General features: G+C 35.4%; 3 protein-coding genes across 5 annotated transcripts in view; 1 reads left to right on the plus strand and 2 right to left on the minus strand.

Annotated features, from left to right (window-relative positions):
• The window catches only part of LOC107035734, a gene marked incomplete in the record, with an annotated part of 86,048 nt that extends 80,194 nt beyond the window's left edge, over positions 1-5,854 (minus strand). Inside the window, 1 exon segment of one of the 2 annotated variants that reach the window (XM_029125918.1) lies at positions 5,601-5,854. In XM_029125918.1, the coding sequence (XP_028981751.1) occupies positions 5,601-5,638 (38 nt within the window). 2 annotated transcript variants of the gene reach the window in all.
• A 46-nt stretch (positions 5,855-5,900) lies between these two features.
• On the plus strand, positions 5,901-12,497 carry LOC107035737 (copper transport protein ATOX1). The gene is made up of 4 exons (XM_015253305.2): positions 5,901-6,028; positions 10,601-10,769; positions 10,856-10,931; positions 11,770-12,497. The coding sequence occupies exons 2-4, from the start codon at positions 10,758-10,760 to the stop codon at positions 11,898-11,900; spliced, it is 219 nt and encodes a 72-aa protein (XP_015108791.1). The 5' UTR covers positions 5,901-6,028; positions 10,601-10,757; the 3' UTR covers positions 11,901-12,497.
• On the minus strand, positions 12,059-17,594 carry LOC107035735 (POC1 centriolar protein homolog A). Of its 2 annotated transcripts, none has more exons than XM_015253302.2 (4): positions 17,355-17,594; positions 14,923-15,699; positions 13,657-13,983; positions 12,059-12,830 (listed from the first exon to the last, which is right to left on the minus strand). In XM_015253302.2, the coding sequence occupies exons 1-4, from the start codon at positions 17,355-17,357 to the stop codon at positions 12,525-12,527; spliced, it is 1,413 nt and encodes a 470-aa protein (XP_015108788.1). In that variant the 5' UTR covers positions 17,358-17,594; the 3' UTR covers positions 12,059-12,524. The 2 variants fall into 2 exon arrangements, with proteins under 2 accessions (XP_015108788.1, XP_015108789.1); XM_015253303.1 differs by having other exon boundaries at positions 12,632-12,760.
• Between the last annotated feature and the right edge of the window lie 2,281 nt (positions 17,595-19,875).

Genomic DNA, 19,875 nt, shown 5'->3' on the forward strand with positions numbered 1-19,875 from the left:
TAATCCTTCATTCACCGTTTAATGCACCTGTTCAACTTCTCACTTGCATCAGTTTCGCTGTAATATACCCACCGACCTTGATCGATCCCCAACAGCAACAAACGAATACAATAGTCTCGTTATCGTTCGATCACTCAAATTCAAGCGTAAATATTGCCTACAAGATCGTAAAAGTATGGAAGAGACACATGTGTCATCGAAATTAATACTGTGCCCTGATAAATCGAAAACAATAGCGATAGTTTCTCCAGACTAACGATTTCAGTCTCGATAATTCCACGATTGCTATCAGCCGAGGGATTTTATCGTAATGAAGATAAAATATTTTTCTACGGCAAGAATAATCAACAACTGTCCTTAAAAATGACGATTAACTTAATGATTCATTGATAATGACAAAATAAATTGAATAAAACATTCCACTCGGTGATAACAATTCACTACAAGATCAATCGACTACAATCGAATGATACTTCAAGAATTATTGACTCAACTTCATTGATTTACAGACAACAATCAAATTTTATTCAATTTTTTTTTACTGAAGTAAAATGAAGATGAAGGCGAAGAATTGCCAGTGAAAAAAAAAACAATTACTCACATTGAGCGCGTTGGAACGAACCATCTCCATAAATCAAATCTCAACGATCAGTTTATTCTCGCAATACAACAACTCAACGTCAAGCCCAAGTCCACCAATTAATTCAGTAAATAATGGGTAAAAAAATGTAAATAAATTATGAAAAATTCCACTCGTTGACCCCGATTTTTTTTTATGTATTTCAATCGGACGTTTGACGTTTTATTGCTATTTAGAAAGAGTACACACGGGTAAATACAGTGAACACCGGTTTGTAACAACACAGTTCGGCTGAACTGTCGACTCACTACTGGCGACAAGTGGTAAAAGAGGAAAGGTATAACGGCTCAGTCGGCGAGGTAACACGGGGGGCAGGCTCTCTTTCCCCCCCGCAGTTTTATACGTCCGATTTAATGTACAACTTCGGTATCTTTCGTGACGGCCACGTGACTAACCGTCCACACCGGCTCGGCAATTTTCGGAATTCATATTGTGACTGGCGGCAGAAGGGGAGGACAGCGGGGTCTCGCCGCGCTCGTGTGATTGATGAAAAATGTCGAGGTTTCCGGATTTTTCAGTGGAACGAATTAGTTTAATTGCGGATTGCGCGGGGGGAGGGGAGCTCAGCTGTCTGAAGATCTAGATTTTTCATTCCGGAATTTTGGGAATTTATTTCAAGGACGTGTAGGTTTTTTTCAGGGAATTTTGATTTGTTAAGGGGAGGTTCACCCCGGGAAAAAATTTTTCCGGTTTTCAAGAAAAAAAATTAAAAATACTATCTTTCGCGTGGTTTTCTCTCAGGAATCGAATTTTGTCGGTCAAAATTGTCTTCGGCCACTCAAAATTAGGGATTCGATTTTTTTTTCTATCGGAAAATTTAACAACAATCCCCAATGTATTTTTTTAAAAATTGTTTTTTGAATATGATCGCAAATTTTGCTCCTCACATTTTGAAATTTATTGGTTTATCAACATTTATATTATTTATATTAATATGTCAAGAAAAAAAATCTTGTCTTTATTAATTATGTATAAACTTCATTTATTTACGCTAACTCTATGTTCAGCGGTCTTCATGCATCTACCTGACCTTTTATTACTCTATAGTTGAGGGCTGCTATCAGTAATCCAAATTTCGCCAGCGCACTTCCTCCATAAAATTCGGATAGACACGTTTTCCATTCATTTAGAATTATAATTTCCATTTTGTATAGAATTAATTTTTGGTAAAATAATTAATCGGGGCCATTTTTTTTAGAATTTCAAAGGAATGATTTTCAGAATTAAAAATTGATTGTTTATGCATCTCATAAACTATTCTCCTGTCTCATCATCTGTAAAAAGAGATAATTCGCAAAAAGTGAATTTTCCAATTGTTCTCAGATTTTTAGAATGTTTTCTAACGATTCGAAATTGAGAATCAATCCAGACCTTGAAGTTTGAATAATAAAATGATTGCAAAGTCATCGATACCCTAGAATCAAATGACGTTTAAATGAAAGCTCTGATGTTTAACTATAAATGTTGAAGAACATTTCAACCCAAGAAATGTCCGAAGCACTTGGATATACTCGACAATCCCCACTTTTCTCTCTCTTATTCTCACAGAAAACGGCCAATCAATTTCACCTGTAGACTAATTATTTGAAAACAACTTAGAACTCGAGAGAGACAGCGGAATTTCTATGGAGATCTCTTCTACAAAACAAATTCAGGTCGACAAAAAATGTCCTCATAAAAATTCCGACATTCATCTCCAAAAAAACTCCCCTGAAGTTGAGTCGAATCCTGTCTCACCAATTCACTCTGAAACTGACTACTGAACTCAGGAACAATGAGCACTTGCGAGATTGAAGGCTGCAAGTCATTCCAGTGAAATTTTATTCTAAATCTTGGAAAAAAACCGACCTGTTATGCCCCAGTAGTTTCTGAGATATCATAAGAGTCGGTTTTATCAGATGAAAGGTCTTTCATCAGTATCTCAAAAGTTAATCAGAAAAAACGTGTCCGTTCTTTTCAATTTCTGGACGAAATTTCCCTATTTTTTCAACTACACTACTCACACTTTTTAGTTTCTTTGGGTTCTCAATACAAGTACGGAGAACCGTTCGTGAAATCAGTATAGAAATGCCGAAACAGGATGAGTCAATTGAGCTTGAAGATCAGTTCTTGACGAAAATCTTGCAGTCCGGGGGAAATAGCAATATTTTTATGAAGAGTTTTTTTTTATAGAGTAAAGCGAGATCTGGAAATGAATGTCCTCATAAACATTGCACTACCTCCCTGCCATGCAGAAATATTTATCTCTATAAAACTCATTCTGAAGTTTTAAAAAAGAATGAAGTTTTTTTACACCGAAACAGAATTTTCAAGGAAAATAACAAAATTCCTGTAGATTCCCTGAAACTCCTGAAGAGATTTTTCTTGAAAAACAAAGTGAGAACTCCACAACAGCCTATTTTTATCAGATGAAAGGTCTTTCACCAGTACCTCAAAAGCTAACAAAAAAAACGTGTCCTTTCTATTCAATTTTTGACGAAATTTGCATGTACAAGGAGGATTGTTCGCAAAATCAGTAGTGAAGTGCCGAAACAGGATGAGTCAATTGTCCGTGAAGATCAGTTTTTGAAGAAAATCTTGCAATCCAGGGGAAATAGCAATATTTTCATGAAGTTGCTTTCATAGAGTACACGTAAAGCGAGCTCTAGAAAGAATGTCCTCATAAAAATTTTACTACCTTCCTAAGATATTTATCCCTATAAAACTGATCCTGAAGTTTTAAAATAGAATAGAGTCTTTAAAATCGATTTCACTGAATAGATAGGTTTTACAGAATAGAATGTTCTTAAAAACCTTGGAACATCCAAGAAAAATACGACAATTCCTGCACTTACCAAAGAATTTACTAAAAAAAAACTTACTTAATAAACAAACCTAGCGCTTTCCCAGGAAATTCTATTTTTTTTAAAACTAAATAAGAATTTTATTGCAGTTCTATTAAAATTGTATTCGTTTTTCGCGTCAATTCTATACAACTTCATTGTGACATTTTATTGAGAGTTATTTGATGTAAAAAATTGAATAGATTTCGATTTTTCTATTGTCATTCTTAAGCATAAATTTTCTATGCTTCCGCTGTATTTTTATTTTCTCGTAATAAAATCCAAATAAAAAACTTCATACCCTACAATTTTTAGAGAAAAAACCCAAGAGAATGAGTTATACAGAAAAATGAACATCTAAAAATGTTTTTCTATAAACAAATATTTACTTAGAATGCAGGGGAGAGCTGTATAATTTTTAAAGGAGTGGCACAAAAAACAAATAGAATCTTCCAATAAAATTCTCCTAAAACTCTAATAAATAACAAAAAATTCTTAGAAGAAAGCGCCAGGCTGTTCTACTAATTGTTTCAAAAGTGTATAGAGATTTTTCTGGAAAAAATTTTCGATAGTTATCTCTAAAAAACTCAGCTTGAAACTGTAACTCACCACGAGAAATGGGAAAATTCCCATAATTCCCCTTTAAAAAATTCAATAAATCCAAAGAAATTCACTTATCTTTCCCCACTCCCACGGAAACCCCCGGATATCAATCAAATAAACCCCTATTACGAAACGCGATATATCACCGAATCACTCGTGAACAACCAAGATGAATAATTCATAAAAACAGTCGTAAAAACTGGTATTGCCTCTCAGCCTGACAATCTCCATCATCATTCTGGCCATTCTGTTCAAAAATCGTGGATAAAAAAATCCTTCAGACCAGAGACATTCCTAATGGTGACGTAAGCCCAGTAAATTGCCATTAACAATTCTAAAAAGAGGGAAATGATTCTCAAATGAGAACTTTAATTACGCAATTACCTCAAAGATGTTGTGTGTTATAATGGATCTTCAACAGGTGCAGACATTAACTCTTCAGTTGTGACGCATACGCCACAGTCGAGCGGTTTTTCCGCGCAATGCACTGCGCGCATTCTATCATACAATGTGCTCTTCAGTACAACGCATCTACTCCCCATGAAGAAAATCCTTCGAAGAGTCTTATTTGATTTCCATTTAGGCCTTGGAATTAAAGATGCAAATGTGTCACATGACGAGGCGTTTATGACGGCTGTCACAATTCCCCCCCCCCCCCCCCCACGGAAAAATTTATGTTTTGAAAAATATTTTAAAGAATATTTTGAAGTGGCCCAATTTATATAAAAAAAAGTATATGTAAAACATATATTTCATATATTTTACAAATAAATCAATAATAATAACAATAATAATTTTATTTTATATATGGAAAACAAAATTATCCCAGTCAGTTATTATTACTATTAAATTTTTCAAATTTATAAAGAACTTATAAAAAATATATGGAATTGGCCCATATTATATATTTTTTAAATACATTTTTAGATGGGGGCCTCCCTCCCCCCGCCGTCTATGACTTTCCCAATTTGGAAACTGGAAACTGGGATTTTCACAATTTCAATTTGCGCACAAATGATGAAAAGTAATTTTTCCAAGTCTGCAAATTGTGACTCATTTACGTTGCTAGCACAAGAATTTTTCTCATTGTACAAATATTGAAAATCACGTAAACGAACCTAAAATCCCTGAATACCCTAAGCCGCACGACCCCACCGCTACCTGTATCCACCGGCAACAGTAAATATTTACAAAAATCTCGCGGAAACAGTTGACCGAGTCCCTGTTATGTATTGCGCCCAAACTCGTTCATATTTTACGAATAAAATGAGACATTTTATTTCTCTCACAATCCCGTTTTGAGATACCGCGGGATCGATATTTTTCCAGGTAACCGTAACCGCTGGGAGCAACGGTGAACATCAGCTCTGAAGGCCCAAGAATTTCCCTCAATTCCGAGTGATTTCCGCTCGAAATACTCCAACAAACATTCCCTCCCCACACCACAAGTTCTTAATTATTTTTGGGGGCGATTAGAGGGTTACCAGGCTGTAAAATGCTCACTGAAATAGTTTAATCAATGAAAATAAACTCACCGGCGTCGCCGAAACCAGCTCTGCAGTTTAAATCCCATTTTGTCACTGGCTGATCACGTTCTCTCGAATTCACTTCACAAAACTAACAATCCCGGAGCATTATCGAAACAAAACTGACCGCGAGAGTCCTTGATACAATGTACACAAACGCACGGTAAACCGTTCACTGGGTTCCATACACCTCGAACGTTGAAACACATATACCTCTCCGGCAACTGGCTGACTACGGCTCTTGTGTACGGGTGTTGCTCCGTTTCACACAGGCACCAACACACCTCTGTGCCTCTCCAGGTGTTGGGCATTTCACGCACGAGACAGCACGACCGTTGCTGCACTCCGTTGGTATGGTCACGTGCCAAAACACCGGCCAATTAAATTGTAACGGACGATACTCTGGTATTATCAATTGTTATTAATTGTTGTTGACGGTAAGTGGGGGTGGAGATTCGGGGATTTGTTTGATTGCGGGTTGCGCACGGTGGCGCATCCTCATTTACTTGCGAGAAACTTTTCCGTCGTCCAATTCAAAAGTGTTGAGGGGTAACGGAATGCCCTTAATTTTCCAAAATTTGAACAGATTTCCTGCTGAGAGTTATCGATATTTTTGAAAATCGAAGTACATTAATCTTCAGAAGGTGATGATGAAGATCAATGTGCTTGGGTTCAAAAACTATTAATAATTTTGAGCGGGAAGTTTTTTAAAAATTTCGAGAAGACAATGGCCTTCTGTTAATCCTTAATGGAATAGAATATAACGCTTTTCATCACGCTGTGCGAAAAAGTAACTTTTTAGGCACACTTCGCGTGCCTAAACCGTCCCTTTTCCACACATTGTGATGAAAAATATCGTTCGATACTCGTGGGAAAAGTGTTTTTTGGCTCGTGCGAGGTTTATAGCACGAGCCGAAGGCGAATGATATAACCCCACGAGCCAAAATAGTATATTTTGTAACGAATGCAAAAAAGTGTTTTTTGGCGAGTGGGAGGTTTATATCACGAGCCGAAGGCGAGTGATATAATCCCACGAGCTAAAAAACATTTTTTCACGAGTTACGAACAATATTTTTCATCACAATGTGGCGGAAATCGCGGTTCACTTTTCGTCACAGCGTGATGAAAAACACTTTTCCGCACTCGTAACGAAATATACTATTTTGACACTGCTGCTATGTTCATCTCGTTCCCAAAAGTGCCTTTTCATCACGCTGTGGCGGAAATTGGACTTTTAAACACGCGGAGAAAGTCCAATTTCCGCCACATTGTGATGAAAAATATTATTCGTAACTCGTGAAAAAATGTTTTTTAGCAAAAAACACTTTTTTGCACTCGTTACGAAATATACTATTTCATCACAATGTGGCGGAAATCGCGGTTCACTTTTCGTCACAGCGTGATGAAAAAGGGTTTTTTGGCGAGTGGGAGGTTATATAACCCCACGAGCTAAAAAACATTTTTTCACGAGTTACGAACAATATTTCTCATCACAATGTGGCGGAAATCGCGGTTCACTTTTCGTCACAGCGTGATGAAAAAGGGTTTTTTGGCGAGTGGGAGGTTTATATCACGAGCCGAAGGCGAGTGATATAATCCCACGAGCTAAAAAACATTTTTTCACGAGTTACGAACAATATTTCTCATCACAATGTGGCGGAAATCGCGGTTCACTTTTCGTCACAGCGTGATGAAAAAGGGTTTTTTGGCGAGTGGGAGGTTTATATCACGAGCCGAAGGCGAGTGATATAATCCCACGAGCTAAAAAACATTTTTTCACGAGTTACGAACAATATTTTTCATCACAATGTGGCGGAAATCGCGGTTCACTTTTCGTCACAGCGTGATGAAAAACACTTTTCCGCACTCGTAACGAAATATACTATTTTGACACTGCTGCTATGTTCATCTCGTTCCCAAAAGTGCCTTTTCATCACAATGTGTGGAAAAGGGACGGTTTAGGCACGCGAAGTGTGCCCAAAAAGTTACTTTTTCGCACAGCGTGATGAAAAACACTTTTCCGCACTCGTAACGAAATATACTATTTTGACACTGCTGCTATGTTCATCTCGTTCCCAAAAGTGCCTTTTCATCACAATGTGTGGAAAAGGGACGGTTTAGGCACGCGAAGTGTGCCCAAAAAGTTACTTTTTCGCACAGCGTGATGAAAAACACTTTTCCGCACTCGTAACGAAATATACTATTTTGACACTGCTGCTATGTTCATCTCGTTCCCAAAAGTGCCTTTTCATCACGCTGTGGCGGAAATTGGACTTTCTCCGCGTGTTTAAAAGTCCAATTTCCGCCACATTGTGATGAAAAATATTGTTCGTAACTCGTGAAAAAATGTTTTTTAGCAAAAAACACTTTTTTGCACTCGTTACAAAATATACTATTTCGTTTACTTGTAAACGAAAAATGAATGAAAATTATTTTCGTTTACGAGGAAACGAAAAAGGCACAGGTCCGCCATTCGCTGAACGTAACATTACCGTCAAAATAGTATATTTCGTAACGAGTGCAAAAAAGTGTTTTTTGGCGAGTGGAAGGTTATATAACCCCACGAGCTAAAAAACATTTTTTCACGAGTTACGAACAATATTTTTCATCACAATGTGGCGGAAATTGGACTTTTAGGCACGCGGGGCGTGCCGAAAAGTTCACTTTTCGTCACAGCGTGATGAAAAATATTCGACAGATGTGAGACGGGAATTTTCACGAGTGTGAAGTTGGCGGTCCGAGGTGAAGTCGACTCGTATCGAAATAGGGGAGGGAGGATGGGGTAAAATGGACACTTTGGACTTCTTTTAAATTACTCATAACTCAGAAACAAATCTATCAATTGAGCTCAGTTTAGGCTCATTACAAAGGGAAAGAAATGCTCTTCGCATTGAAGAAAAAATATTGAATTTCATCAACATTTCAAGCTGTCATTAACATTTAAAAAATCTTGAGTAGTAAAATGGCATTTCAATTAAAAATTAAGTTTTGCAGTTGAAATTTAATTGAATACGTAATTTTAATAACTTGTGTTTTCGTGAATTTTGGAAAAAAAATTCTCACGCGATTATTGAAGATTCTACATTTGTTTCATAAATGATTTATAAACAATTGATTTTTTGCCCTAGAAATTATTGCTTAAAAATAGGGAAAAATCTGTTTACATTTCTCACGCCATGTGATTGTTGTATTTGATAATTAAAAATCGCAAAAATTAAACTTGATGACCTAATTCGATTCTTCATTGTGAATCGTTTGAGAACATGATAAGAATCTGTAAAAATAACAAGCTCTATTCAACAAGAATAAATCGTGAAATAATTGCAATAATTTGTAAAAAATCAATTTTTCACCCCAAAAATCATTTTTCTTAAATCGAAAGAAATTCATTCACATCAGAAATTTCACCAGTAATCCATTTCATGCTAAGTAAGAATCAGATCGAACAATTTCCATCGTCTATCCACTTATTTATGAAAAGGAAATAATTTAAAAAAAGTAATTTTTCAGCAAAATTCAATTTTAATGACGAATAATCCACGATTTTTTTATATTCAACGATAAATGGGAGCGTATCCTTGAGGTCGCGATCTTACAACGAAAATTCCTCCCACAAATAGCTTCACTCCCCCAGTTCCCAGAAGAATAAAGACCACTGATAATTTTCCATTATCTGTATAACGCTCCAACAAGAGCAATGACTCTCAATTGAGCAGTAGCATTGATTCTGTCATGCAGTCACTCGGATCAATAACCGTATCCCCAGGGCCCACATGGGAGATGACGATCGTGGGATGAATGTTGAAAAGTAAAAATAAAAAAAAGCCACCGAGCAACTGCGTTTCATTGAGTTACCCTTCACTTTCTGCAACTGTCACCTGCCACATTTCATAATAAATGCGCACCAACTTAAATTCCGTTACACTTCACCTGCACACTTTTGCGTATTCTCTGAGAATCGAGTCCAGATTGGGATATTTTAAGTGGCTCTACCCTTACGGCTCGAGTCATTGAGTCTTTTCACAAACAAGGCTTTCTAAAAGTTATTGTTTTTATGCCAAAATTATTGAAATGAATTAGAGGTCATGGACATGAGAATTATTTCATTCTTCAACTTTTTAAATTAAAAGGATGAATGAACAGTTTTTTAATTGAGTAGTACGTGTGCGCCATAACCACGGTCGTTAAATTAAATTAAATTCTAAATTAAGTCATTTAGAATTTTTTCCGGAAATTAATAGGAACTAACTTTTGGGTGGTATTGTTTAGGGACATACCTTAAGGCATATTCTAGAAAAGAGATTTTTCTTAAGATTGTCCCCATATTTTTCAGAGATAATGTTTATAATCTTCCCCAGCTATTGAAAAAAAAATTAACTAGCTGTACTACACAGTTTAGGAGATAAATAATTAAATGCGGTGAATTTTTGTAAAACTTTATCGTGCATAGTTTTTTGCGATATTCAATTCTAAAAAATGGAAATTTCAGGAAATCATTTCAGTAGCGAAGTGGTAAAGCGGTTCAAGTCGACTTTGACAATTGGTCAGTTTTTAGTGAATATCTCGGAATCTAAGGCAGATAGCGAAATTTTTGTTCAGACATTTCTTGTAGCACTTCATTTGCTCTAGAGAAAAGGTTATTACGAAAATTTCATTATCTCCTTTAGATTCGGAGATATTCTTGAAAAACTGAACTGAGAGATAAGTCGACTTAAACCGTTTTAGCACTTCGCTACTGATTTCATATTTGATTGAAATAATTAATTAACAAATAATTACTTATTTGATTCAAGCAGTTATTGTTGCCTTCAGCAATAAAATATGAGGATAGAAAGACTCAGTAACTTATGAGAACGCAATAAATTAAGTCATTTAGAATTTTTCCGGAAATTAATAGAAATTAACTTTTGAATGGTATTGTCTTGGAATATACCTTAATGTTGAACGCCCATTTCAAACCAAATCAGCTGTTTTCCATCTCCCCATTCAACAAGAAAGAAATCCTGCAGATGTCACCACTACCCGGGGAACCTATCGTTGAAAAATGTCGGCCGAGGATTGATAAGCGAAATAAAATAGCTCCACGTACAATAAGCCGCGTCAATTGGGTGTCCGCTGCTTACGTGTAATTATCATCCGGCTACAGAACATCTCGGCTCAGTCACTATGGCAACTAAAGTAACTTATCATTCTCATCTGCATTTCTCCTCGTTATTCTTTATCTACTCTGGTTTGTTTATTTTTATTTTTTTCATCATCAACAGATTCACGAGTTCAGTGTGGAAATGACCTGTGAAGGCTGTTCGGGGGCGGTCAAACGAGTTTTAGGGAATAAAGCTGGTGAGTTGGACATTTTATTTTGGGAATTTCATATGAATAAAAATGTAGAAAAGAACTATTTTTAATTCGAAAAGAATTTCCATTGACATGCAAAATTCGAAGAAAATAGAACATATTTTCCACAATCGCAGCCTTTTTTTTAAATTTGAATGAATCGTTTCATCAAATTATCATTTGAACTTCTGATCTGATGGGAAAATTCAAATTTATTGACTTCAAAGTGCATTTACCGAAACGGAAGAAGACAATTTCACTTGAATAACAATTTTTGGAAACAGCCTCGAGATTTAATAAAGAGAGCGATATTCAGAGTACAGTGAAATCTACAAAAAAGTTTTCATGAAAATTTTGCTATTCTACTCATTTTTTAATTCACAGATATTAGCTAAATATGGCATTTGTTTAAATTAGATATTCAAAATTATGACTGGATTCATCATTGATCGCGAATTTAATTCGATATTGAAGAATTTACGAGAATATTCAAGAATTCTGAAGAAGTTGTAATGAAAATTCTTCCATTTTCCCCAGATTTGAAAATTTCATTTTCTCAAAAGTTCATCGTTATTCGTTTAATTAAAAAACGAATGATGTCTCTTGACTTTCAAAGGTATGATTGTGGAAATTAAGAGACATTTACTTGGAATAAAAGAAAAAATTGATGTGGAAAGAAAGAAAGTCGTCGTTTTCGCTCGCTTTTTGGTAAAAAATTATGTGAATATCAAATTGATGTCAATATGATTGCGAATTCAATTCAATGTTGAAGCACTTATGGAGAATACTCAGCGATTCATCCTATTCACAAAATAAAAACGTTAAATTCTTCTGATTTCCACAGGCATCGAAGACGTAAAAATTGATTTGGAAGGAAAGAAAGTCTTCGTCACATCGTCCCTCCCCTCCGAGGAGATCCTCGAGTACATAAAGAAAACTGGTAAATCCACATCCTTCATTGGAGCCAAAAGCTAACGCAACCCCAACAGCTTTCCCATCTCCCAACAAACCCAGTTATTTCTCGCGTACTTCGATACAAAAAATTATACAAATTCTCCAGAAGTTATTGGATTTTCAACAAGTGATGCTGAAGAAAACTGTCGCAAAATCGCAAATTTCATATTTTTGTACTCATTTATTTTGTATAAAACAGGAAATTTATTGACTAATAATTGATTATAATGTATCACTATCGACAAAAAGTAGATGGCACCCTAACGAATAAATTTATATTCCAAAAAGAATGGTAACTTGAGTAACAAAACGTCATTAAGTAATTGATTGACCACTTCTTGATTACCACTAGAAAAGTGGTAAAACGTAAGAATTACATCACATTCCCATTAGCTGTATAATTATCTTAAAAAGAACTAGATTCAGAGTAGAAAATTCATCCCAAATCCCCTCATTGACGAAATAATTTATTATTTAAAATTGAATAGTAACATTTCACTTCCAAATTTGGGGAAAAATTGTAAGAATTCACTAAATTCTTAGATGAAAGAAAAAAATCCTGAATTGAGCATTCAGTGGCTTCACGAGCAATAAATAAAGTACATGCTAAAGATTGAATGGAAAGTCGTGATGTGAATACTTAATCTAGTGTTTGAGCCTCTCCTCAACATTCGTGAGCCTCTGCTCGAGAAGGACGATCGTGTTCCTCAGAGCCTCCACTTGATTGCTGAGAAGTTGTTCGAGACTTTTGCTTGTGAGGGGCTTGACAAGGACATTCTGATTAATCCTGGAGGGTGTGGGCTTTCCTGCTCTCCCTTCCTGCTGTGGCCACGAGCTTCTCAGATTTATCACTTCGACTGGATACCTCTCCCCCGGAATCTCTGCAATTGGACCAAAACAGCTTCTTCCTCTCGCCATTTCCATATTTACATCACCCAATTCTGTTACATACTGAGATGAATGCAATGACTTCTAAATTCTTTTGGGTTTTGTCTGATATTCGAGAATGCACATATGAATTAATTTAATAGATTTTTATTTCCCCACATGAATTATTCTTTTGGAATTTTTCAGAAATTAATTATTTTTGCTGGGTTTTCTTTGTTTTTGTTTACGAAATCCATGAAAAAAATTGGAAATTCATGCTTGAGAATTTTTATAGAAAAAATTTCAATGGAGTACTTTTTTTTACCGAAAAATTAATATCTGTTGACATTTTCTACGAAATATGAAGAACGATAGAACAGGATAGAATTGAATAATATGTAATGGACATTAACTATTATCTTTTCTCCTCACACAAAAAAATTCATTTTTTGAATGAAAGCAAAGTGATTTCTAAATTCTTTTAGTCTTTGTCTAATGTGTAATGATGCACATATGAATAAATTCGATATATTTTCATGATATATTTGATCATCCGTTTCACTTTTTATTTTTCTTCGCAAAATCCAATAAAAGAAGATTGAAAATTCATGCTCAACAATTCTTATAGAAAAAATTCCTAAAGAATGAGTTTTTACGCAACAAAATTCTTTTTTTTTCTATGAGTTGATAGAGAAATATATTCGGGAGAAAGTCTAATCCCTCTGACAGTTTAAACTTGAAGTCTACGAATAAATTGAAAAAAAGACACCAAATCAAATGAATTTCCATCGTTGAAAACTAGTTCAGTTTCTAAGAACTCAAAAATGATATAAAGTAAAAATGTGCCCTAGCTCTCGTAATCTATATGAATGATGGAATAATGTCCTGTCTAATTGGAGAATTAATTTACCTCCAATTCTTCTCTCTCTCCATCCTCCCCACTCTCTTCAACATTTTCCCTGGCATCCACATAAGATCCCGATGAGTCTTGCCCATTGTCAATATGAAGAGCATCAATTTGGGATTCCAAATTCAACCGAGCATCATCTGGATAGAGAGTCCTCTTGCCCTTTCTCGTTGCTTCCTGCCTGTCGAAATTGGACTTCCAGACCAACAATTGTTGATCAGCTCCACCAGAAGCGAAGAATTCTCCCGTTGGGGAGAAACCAATGGCTCGAACACCTCCACAGTGAGCTTTCAGAGTGTAAATTGGACGACCCTCGAGTAAATCTAGAATCTAATGACAGCGTGGTTTTTTTTTAATAGAATTTTCTATCGAATTCGCTAATTTTTTCTATAATTTTTTTTCGTGAACTAGCTGCACCATTTCATTATGCCCTTTTTCCTGCCAGATTCGATATGCCTTTTTTCAATTAATTTTTTATAATCATTCTCATTGTAAAGAGCAATACGACCAATGAGAACCTCAAGTCAATTTACAGCTGCTAAACTTTCATTTGACAGTAAATGATCTGCTCATGTTCTAATTCCTATGCGCACTGAATAAGATTTTAATCATAATTACAATTCAATTTTTTGTAGAACTCACTTTAGAGTGTGAATTTCTGGAACTCAATGTTTGTTGATACTCTGGTAAAAGTGCGTGCCCACACTGTTATCAATTTTTAGTTAGTTCACACGGTAATTCAATTAATCTGTTGTTCATCTCATCAATACAACTCCATCCTTAGAATATTGTCATCTCGTGTTTTCAGTACCAAATTAAAAATTAAAACTGCATTTGGAATATTGAGTCACAGTTTCTTTTTATTCATATCAGAAATTTTGTATTTGGATATTAATATTATTTGTTCAAAGTGAAAAAATCGATCATCATTTTCACTATATTGGATTCAGACTCTCCTATTCTCAACGTCAAAAATGTGAGACAATCTCCTAATTCTAGCTATTAATCCTAATCAACTTTGTTCGAAGAAAACCTCAGTAAACGCAATATTAAGAAAGTAGAATTATTCTATTTTCCTCTTACTTAAATGTCCTATTTGGACAATTATGATTCGTTAATTGATGTTTCATACAATGGTATTCAATTCTCTTTTGCTTGTTGGGCGGGCTTCATGAAAATTCGTCGCAAGACGATTGTACTCACGAAAACCGCCTACTTTCTCCATTCATTTGAGATATTACCCATGCTTATTTTTAAAAAGGATCTTACCTTCATCGTGGCGTCTTCCGAAGCAGTCAGCATAAAGTTCCCATTCGGATGGAACTTCACTTTATTAACAGCCCCAGTATGCGCAGTGTAATGCTGATGCAACTGCCCGGTCCTCAAATCAAAGAACTTGGCACATCCCCCCGCATTCCCAGCCCCAATGCCAACGCCACTCGGATGAAACTCCACATCGAGAGCTGGGTCTTTCAGCTCTGTAATGGTCCTCACGCACTTTCCACTGGCGATGTCCCACAACTTGATGGTCTTATCATCCCCACAAGACACTATCAGCCTGTCATCGGGGGAGAATCTGGCGCAGTGCACCCAGTTCGTGTGCCCAACGAAGGACTTGAGGAATCGCCTCCTGCACACGACCCAGAGCTTCACGATTTTGTCGTCAGAAGCAGTGAGCAAATTCTGGCCGTCTCGACTGAACCGAACGGATTTCACCGCTCCAGTGTGAGCTCTGAAGTCCAGTGACTCCCCTCTGACTGTTGGCACCCAGATCCTGACTGTTCTGTCCTTAGACGCTGTGGCGATTACTTCCCCAGAGGGGGAATAATCGACATCCTGGACAGCATCTTTGTGAGAGATGAAGCGATTCGCTCTCATCGAGTCTGCGAATGTGTACACCATGAAGGTGTTGTCTAGGCTTGACGTCGCCACTTGGTGCTCATCTGGGTGGAATGTCAGGTTTGTGAGGGGCTTTTTGTGACCTCTGAAGTGACGCTCAACAGTTGGGTCACAGGGATTACTCAGAACTCTCACGGAAGGGTAATCCTGGGCGGAGGAACAAATGAGAATGCACGCATGAAAAACATTGCGCTTGCTCTAAGAAATTCTATTGAATTCTGTTCTACGCTGAGAGAAAAACGAACATGTTGTCAAATAAGTCTTTTTTGGGCCAACAAAATCGCTAGTTGAAAATTGTCAAAAAAGAATTTGTTTGGTTCGAATGTGAAAGTCTCAAACATGAATAATTGTTCTGCTTTTGACAGCAACGAAATGTTTGGCTCAAGAGGCGGATAATTCACACCAGACGGTGCCTTTTCGGGATGAAAATATCTCATAGAGGAACATTTATCAACAAATATTTTATCCCTAAGTTACAAGATTGCTATCATATCATTATTATTGTTTCATTTAAGGGTTAATTTCTTGTCTGTGATTATTAGACAGCCGAAACGAAAAACTACTATCCCTTGTTTCGCATAGAACAAAGATTTTTCGGGAGCAAAATACGTATGGGAGTATCGAATAACGAAGGAGTAGTGCTAGAAATGACATTTCTTGCGTGTACAGAGAATGCAATTTTTTTTGTACTACTAAATCTATTTTTGGGACATGAATTTTTCATTCCGGCGCACTCTCTGCATGTTTGGCACAAAAAAATCCTTTTTTGATAATTTTCAAAAAAATATTTTCTTAGCATAAGTAAGACTTGTTTGAGAACTTTGTCATTTTTCTCTTAGTGTATTGGAGTTCTGTCAGACAATTCTACTTGTTTTTTGCGTTAAATTTGTCCAGGGTGTCCCAAAATAGATCTGACATATCGTGAGGGTAGCTCGGGGGTTGTTTGGAGGCGAAAACTGTAATGAAATTTTTGTTCTCGACGCTTTGTTCCCGAGTTATAAAAAAATTTAATAGAAAAACCTAGTGAATTCGTTAGAAAATTCTATTGGACTTTCTATTAGTTTTCTGTAGAAAAAGTCAATAGAATTCGATTTTTCTGTACGAATTATTCTATTCAGATATTTTCTATAGAATTCTCTCGGCTCAAATTTTCTAAGTTTTTTTGTTTGATTGTCTTGATGAGAAGAAAAGAAAAATAGAATGAAAAAAACTTGCAAATTTTGAACCGAGCAAATTCTATAGAAAATATTTGAATGGAATAAATTATACAGAAAAATTGAATTCGCTAGGTTTTTCTATTAAAATTTTTCGTCCGTGGTATCTTCACATAAATAAGTGATTCACTGTATTTTTCTGAATTTTCGGCCAATATCTCCGAATCTAAGGGAGATAGAGAAATTTTCGTAATGACCTTTTTTGTAGATCTTGACCCGCTCTATAAAAAAGTTTATGATAAAAATTTTGCTATCTGCCTTAGATCCAGAGATATTCATTGAAAACTGACCGATAGTAAAAATCAACTTGAACGTTTTACCGTTTCGCTACTGATTTTTTTTAGCATGAAGTCCCTTTCTGGTGAAATTCTGATAGTGGAAAAGGTCGCAATTTAGAAAATACTGATTTTTATTCCTTTCCTGTGGGATTCCCGCCAAAAACTCTCAGGTAAATTCTAACCTCGAAAGTTACTCGCGAATTGATGAAAAATGTGAACAGGTCGTGTGTTTAATTCACAAAATGATTAAATTCATCCATTAGAGAGGATTCAAGAGATGAGAAACTTATTTATGTATGAAAGTACGAACCATTTTTAGTAGAGGTCAATCCACGAAGGGAAATAGAGGGATGCATCCACAATCTTGCAGCTATTTCTCCGATATAACTGGTTCAGCTTATTCAAATCGTTTGGATCGTGGATGATTTATTTTTCTGACGTGGAATAAGAACATCGATTGAAGTTGTTTGAGATTATGTCACAATTTGTTTAATTTCTGTGAGTAACCAAAATAATACTTTTGGAGCACAATAGAGTGACAGTTGGGTTTCAAAACAAACTGTGAATCCGTGAGTCAAAAGAGCATCTGTAAAACCACATGAAGGAATTCTTGAAGGAATTTTTGAATTCATTGATTTGATTTTTTTACAATAATAATGATAGCATGATTTCTAATATTAGGGGAGGGTGGGGCAAAATGGACACTTTAGACTTTTTTAAAATTATTCATAACTCAGAAACAAATTTACCAATTGAGCTCAGTTTAGGCTCATCCCAAAGGGAAAGAATTGTTCTTTGTATTGAAAAAAAAAGTTATCAAATTTCATCAACATTTCAACCCCTCATTAACATTTAAAAAAAAGTCAAGTGTCCGTTTTACCCCAGCCTCCCCTAGTATTTTATGTACCGAATTTCTATTCTTGCAAAAAGGTACTTAACATTTTATAATTAAATTTGCCCGCATCATGCAGCTCAAATTCCTGCGTTTTTTGGTTTTTATTGATTGAATTTCATTATTTTGAGAAGAAATTTTGGAGAATTAAAGTATTGTTGTTTCAAAATGAAGACATTCATGACGAAATCATGAAAGGACTGACGATAAATTCATCTGCGGTAAATTTAATTGCAATAAAAAATAATGTTTATCGCAATTGTATTTTTTTCAACACAATTCTCATTAAATTCGGTTACAATAATGATAATCGATGTTTCCATAATTTTGTTAATTTGAGTTCTGTCTCGTCGACTATCGGTATATCCTGTTGTTCTGATAATTTATCAGGACAGCAGGATTTCCTGTTTCATCGACTGTAAACTATAGCGAAAACCTTGAAAACTTGAAAAAGATTTCGCACTTTTCAAAAACTCAACAATTTCTCGGGGTCAAAAAATTACTTTGCGCGTGTGAATTTGTTTTACCGTAAAAATATCCAAGGACTTGGCCATTTTTTCTCGACCCTATAACGCTTTGCAGGTCCTATTTAGGCTTTGAAACATTTTAAAAATCTGAAAAAATAGAAAGTTTACTTTTGGAGGAAGATTGACGAAATAATTTAAAAATTGCAATTTTTGAAAATTACGAGCATTTTTTATAAATAATTCATACAATTGAACAATCAATTTTTCACCGTAAAAATCATTTGTTCGGAATCGCGACAAATTTATAAAAACGTTTCCGCAAGTCAAACAATTTCAATTATCTACTTATAAACAATGAATGTTGAAAAAAATTCCGAGCAAAAAGTCGTTTAAATGCCGCTGAATATTCATGCTTTTATTCAAATTTCTCTCACGCAATTTAATTGACAAATTTGATGATTGAAAATGGTTGACTCTATAGTGTGGCCTGTACCAAACTATAAAAGATACTTGGATATCATTCAAATGAAACAGACGTTCCCGGTCACATGTTTTCAAATTATTTAAATTCTTTTGGGCCATGTTGACTGCTGCTGACCCTTTCGACGGGCTGCGCTATAGATTTGAAAAAAATCGTACGTCAGCAGTATAATTCCACTTACATTTTGCAATATATCAATATTTTTTCTAAATATTTTCTTGAATGAATTTCCTATGAGATGTTCGAAAATGTATAAATTGTTTCACAGCTAATGAAAAACAAGCAAGATTAGAAAATCGAAAAAAATTGCATTTACAAAGCTTCCGTTCGGAAGCAAAAATCAGATCTTCGTTTTTAATCATAATGGAAATATTGATTTTCACAAAACGTTCGGTTAAACTCTGATTAATCAACATTTTCCCTTTAAAAACCCAAAACGTTCATTAAATTGTGAAAAAAAAGGATTCTAAACTTTTTAATAATCGTTAGATTTATCGTAATGGTAGAGTAATGGTATCCCAAACAACACAAAAATTTTCTGTAACTGGGATTTCACATACCTTTTTTTAAATCACTGGATGTGACAATTGAATGAATAATATCAGACAATATTTTTTTTCTGTCGTTAAATAATACAAAACTAATGACTTATACACGGAGCGAAATTTTCTATAAAAATTCTAGTACGAGTACTGGAAAAAATCACAATCCACCGGCTGTGAAAAATTCTAGTACTGTTAAGATAAAATCTCTTGCTATTTCTGGTAAAATTTCTAGAGATTTCTGTGAAATTTTCACAGGAATACGGGGAAAAATTCACGTCTTCCTCAATAAAATTTCTAGTGCCGGCACTGGATTTTTTTCCTGGGCGTCATTTTGCACCTCTGTTCCGGTGCTAGCACTAGAATTTTTCTAAAAAATTTCTCTCCGTGTAGCTGATTGACGTCTGCATTGTGCAAAAAATCACAGGACAAGTCAGTCAGTTGTGCAT

Source organism: Diachasma alloeum, unplaced genomic scaffold (assembly GCF_001412515.2).
Source record: "Diachasma alloeum isolate Michigan unplaced genomic scaffold, Dall2.0 Dall_scaffold_00200, whole genome shotgun sequence".
Lineage (NCBI taxonomy): Eukaryota > Metazoa > Arthropoda > Insecta > Hymenoptera > Braconidae > Diachasma > Diachasma alloeum.

Coding starts and splice junctions, on each gene's coding strand:
- LOC107035737 (XM_015253305.2), top strand. Junction 10,932..11,769: donor AGTTTTAGGGAATAAAGCTG/GTGAGTTGGACA, acceptor TGATTTCCACAG/GCATCGAAGACGTAAAAATT.
- LOC107035735 (XM_015253302.2), bottom strand. Junction 13,984..14,922: donor CGGAAGACGCCACGATGAAG/GTAAGATCCTTT, acceptor CGCTGTCATTAG/ATTCTAGATTTACTCGAGGG. Junction 12,831..13,656: donor GAGAGAGAGAAGAATTGGAG/GTAAATTAATTC, acceptor CATTCATCTCAG/TATGTAACAGAATTGGGTGA.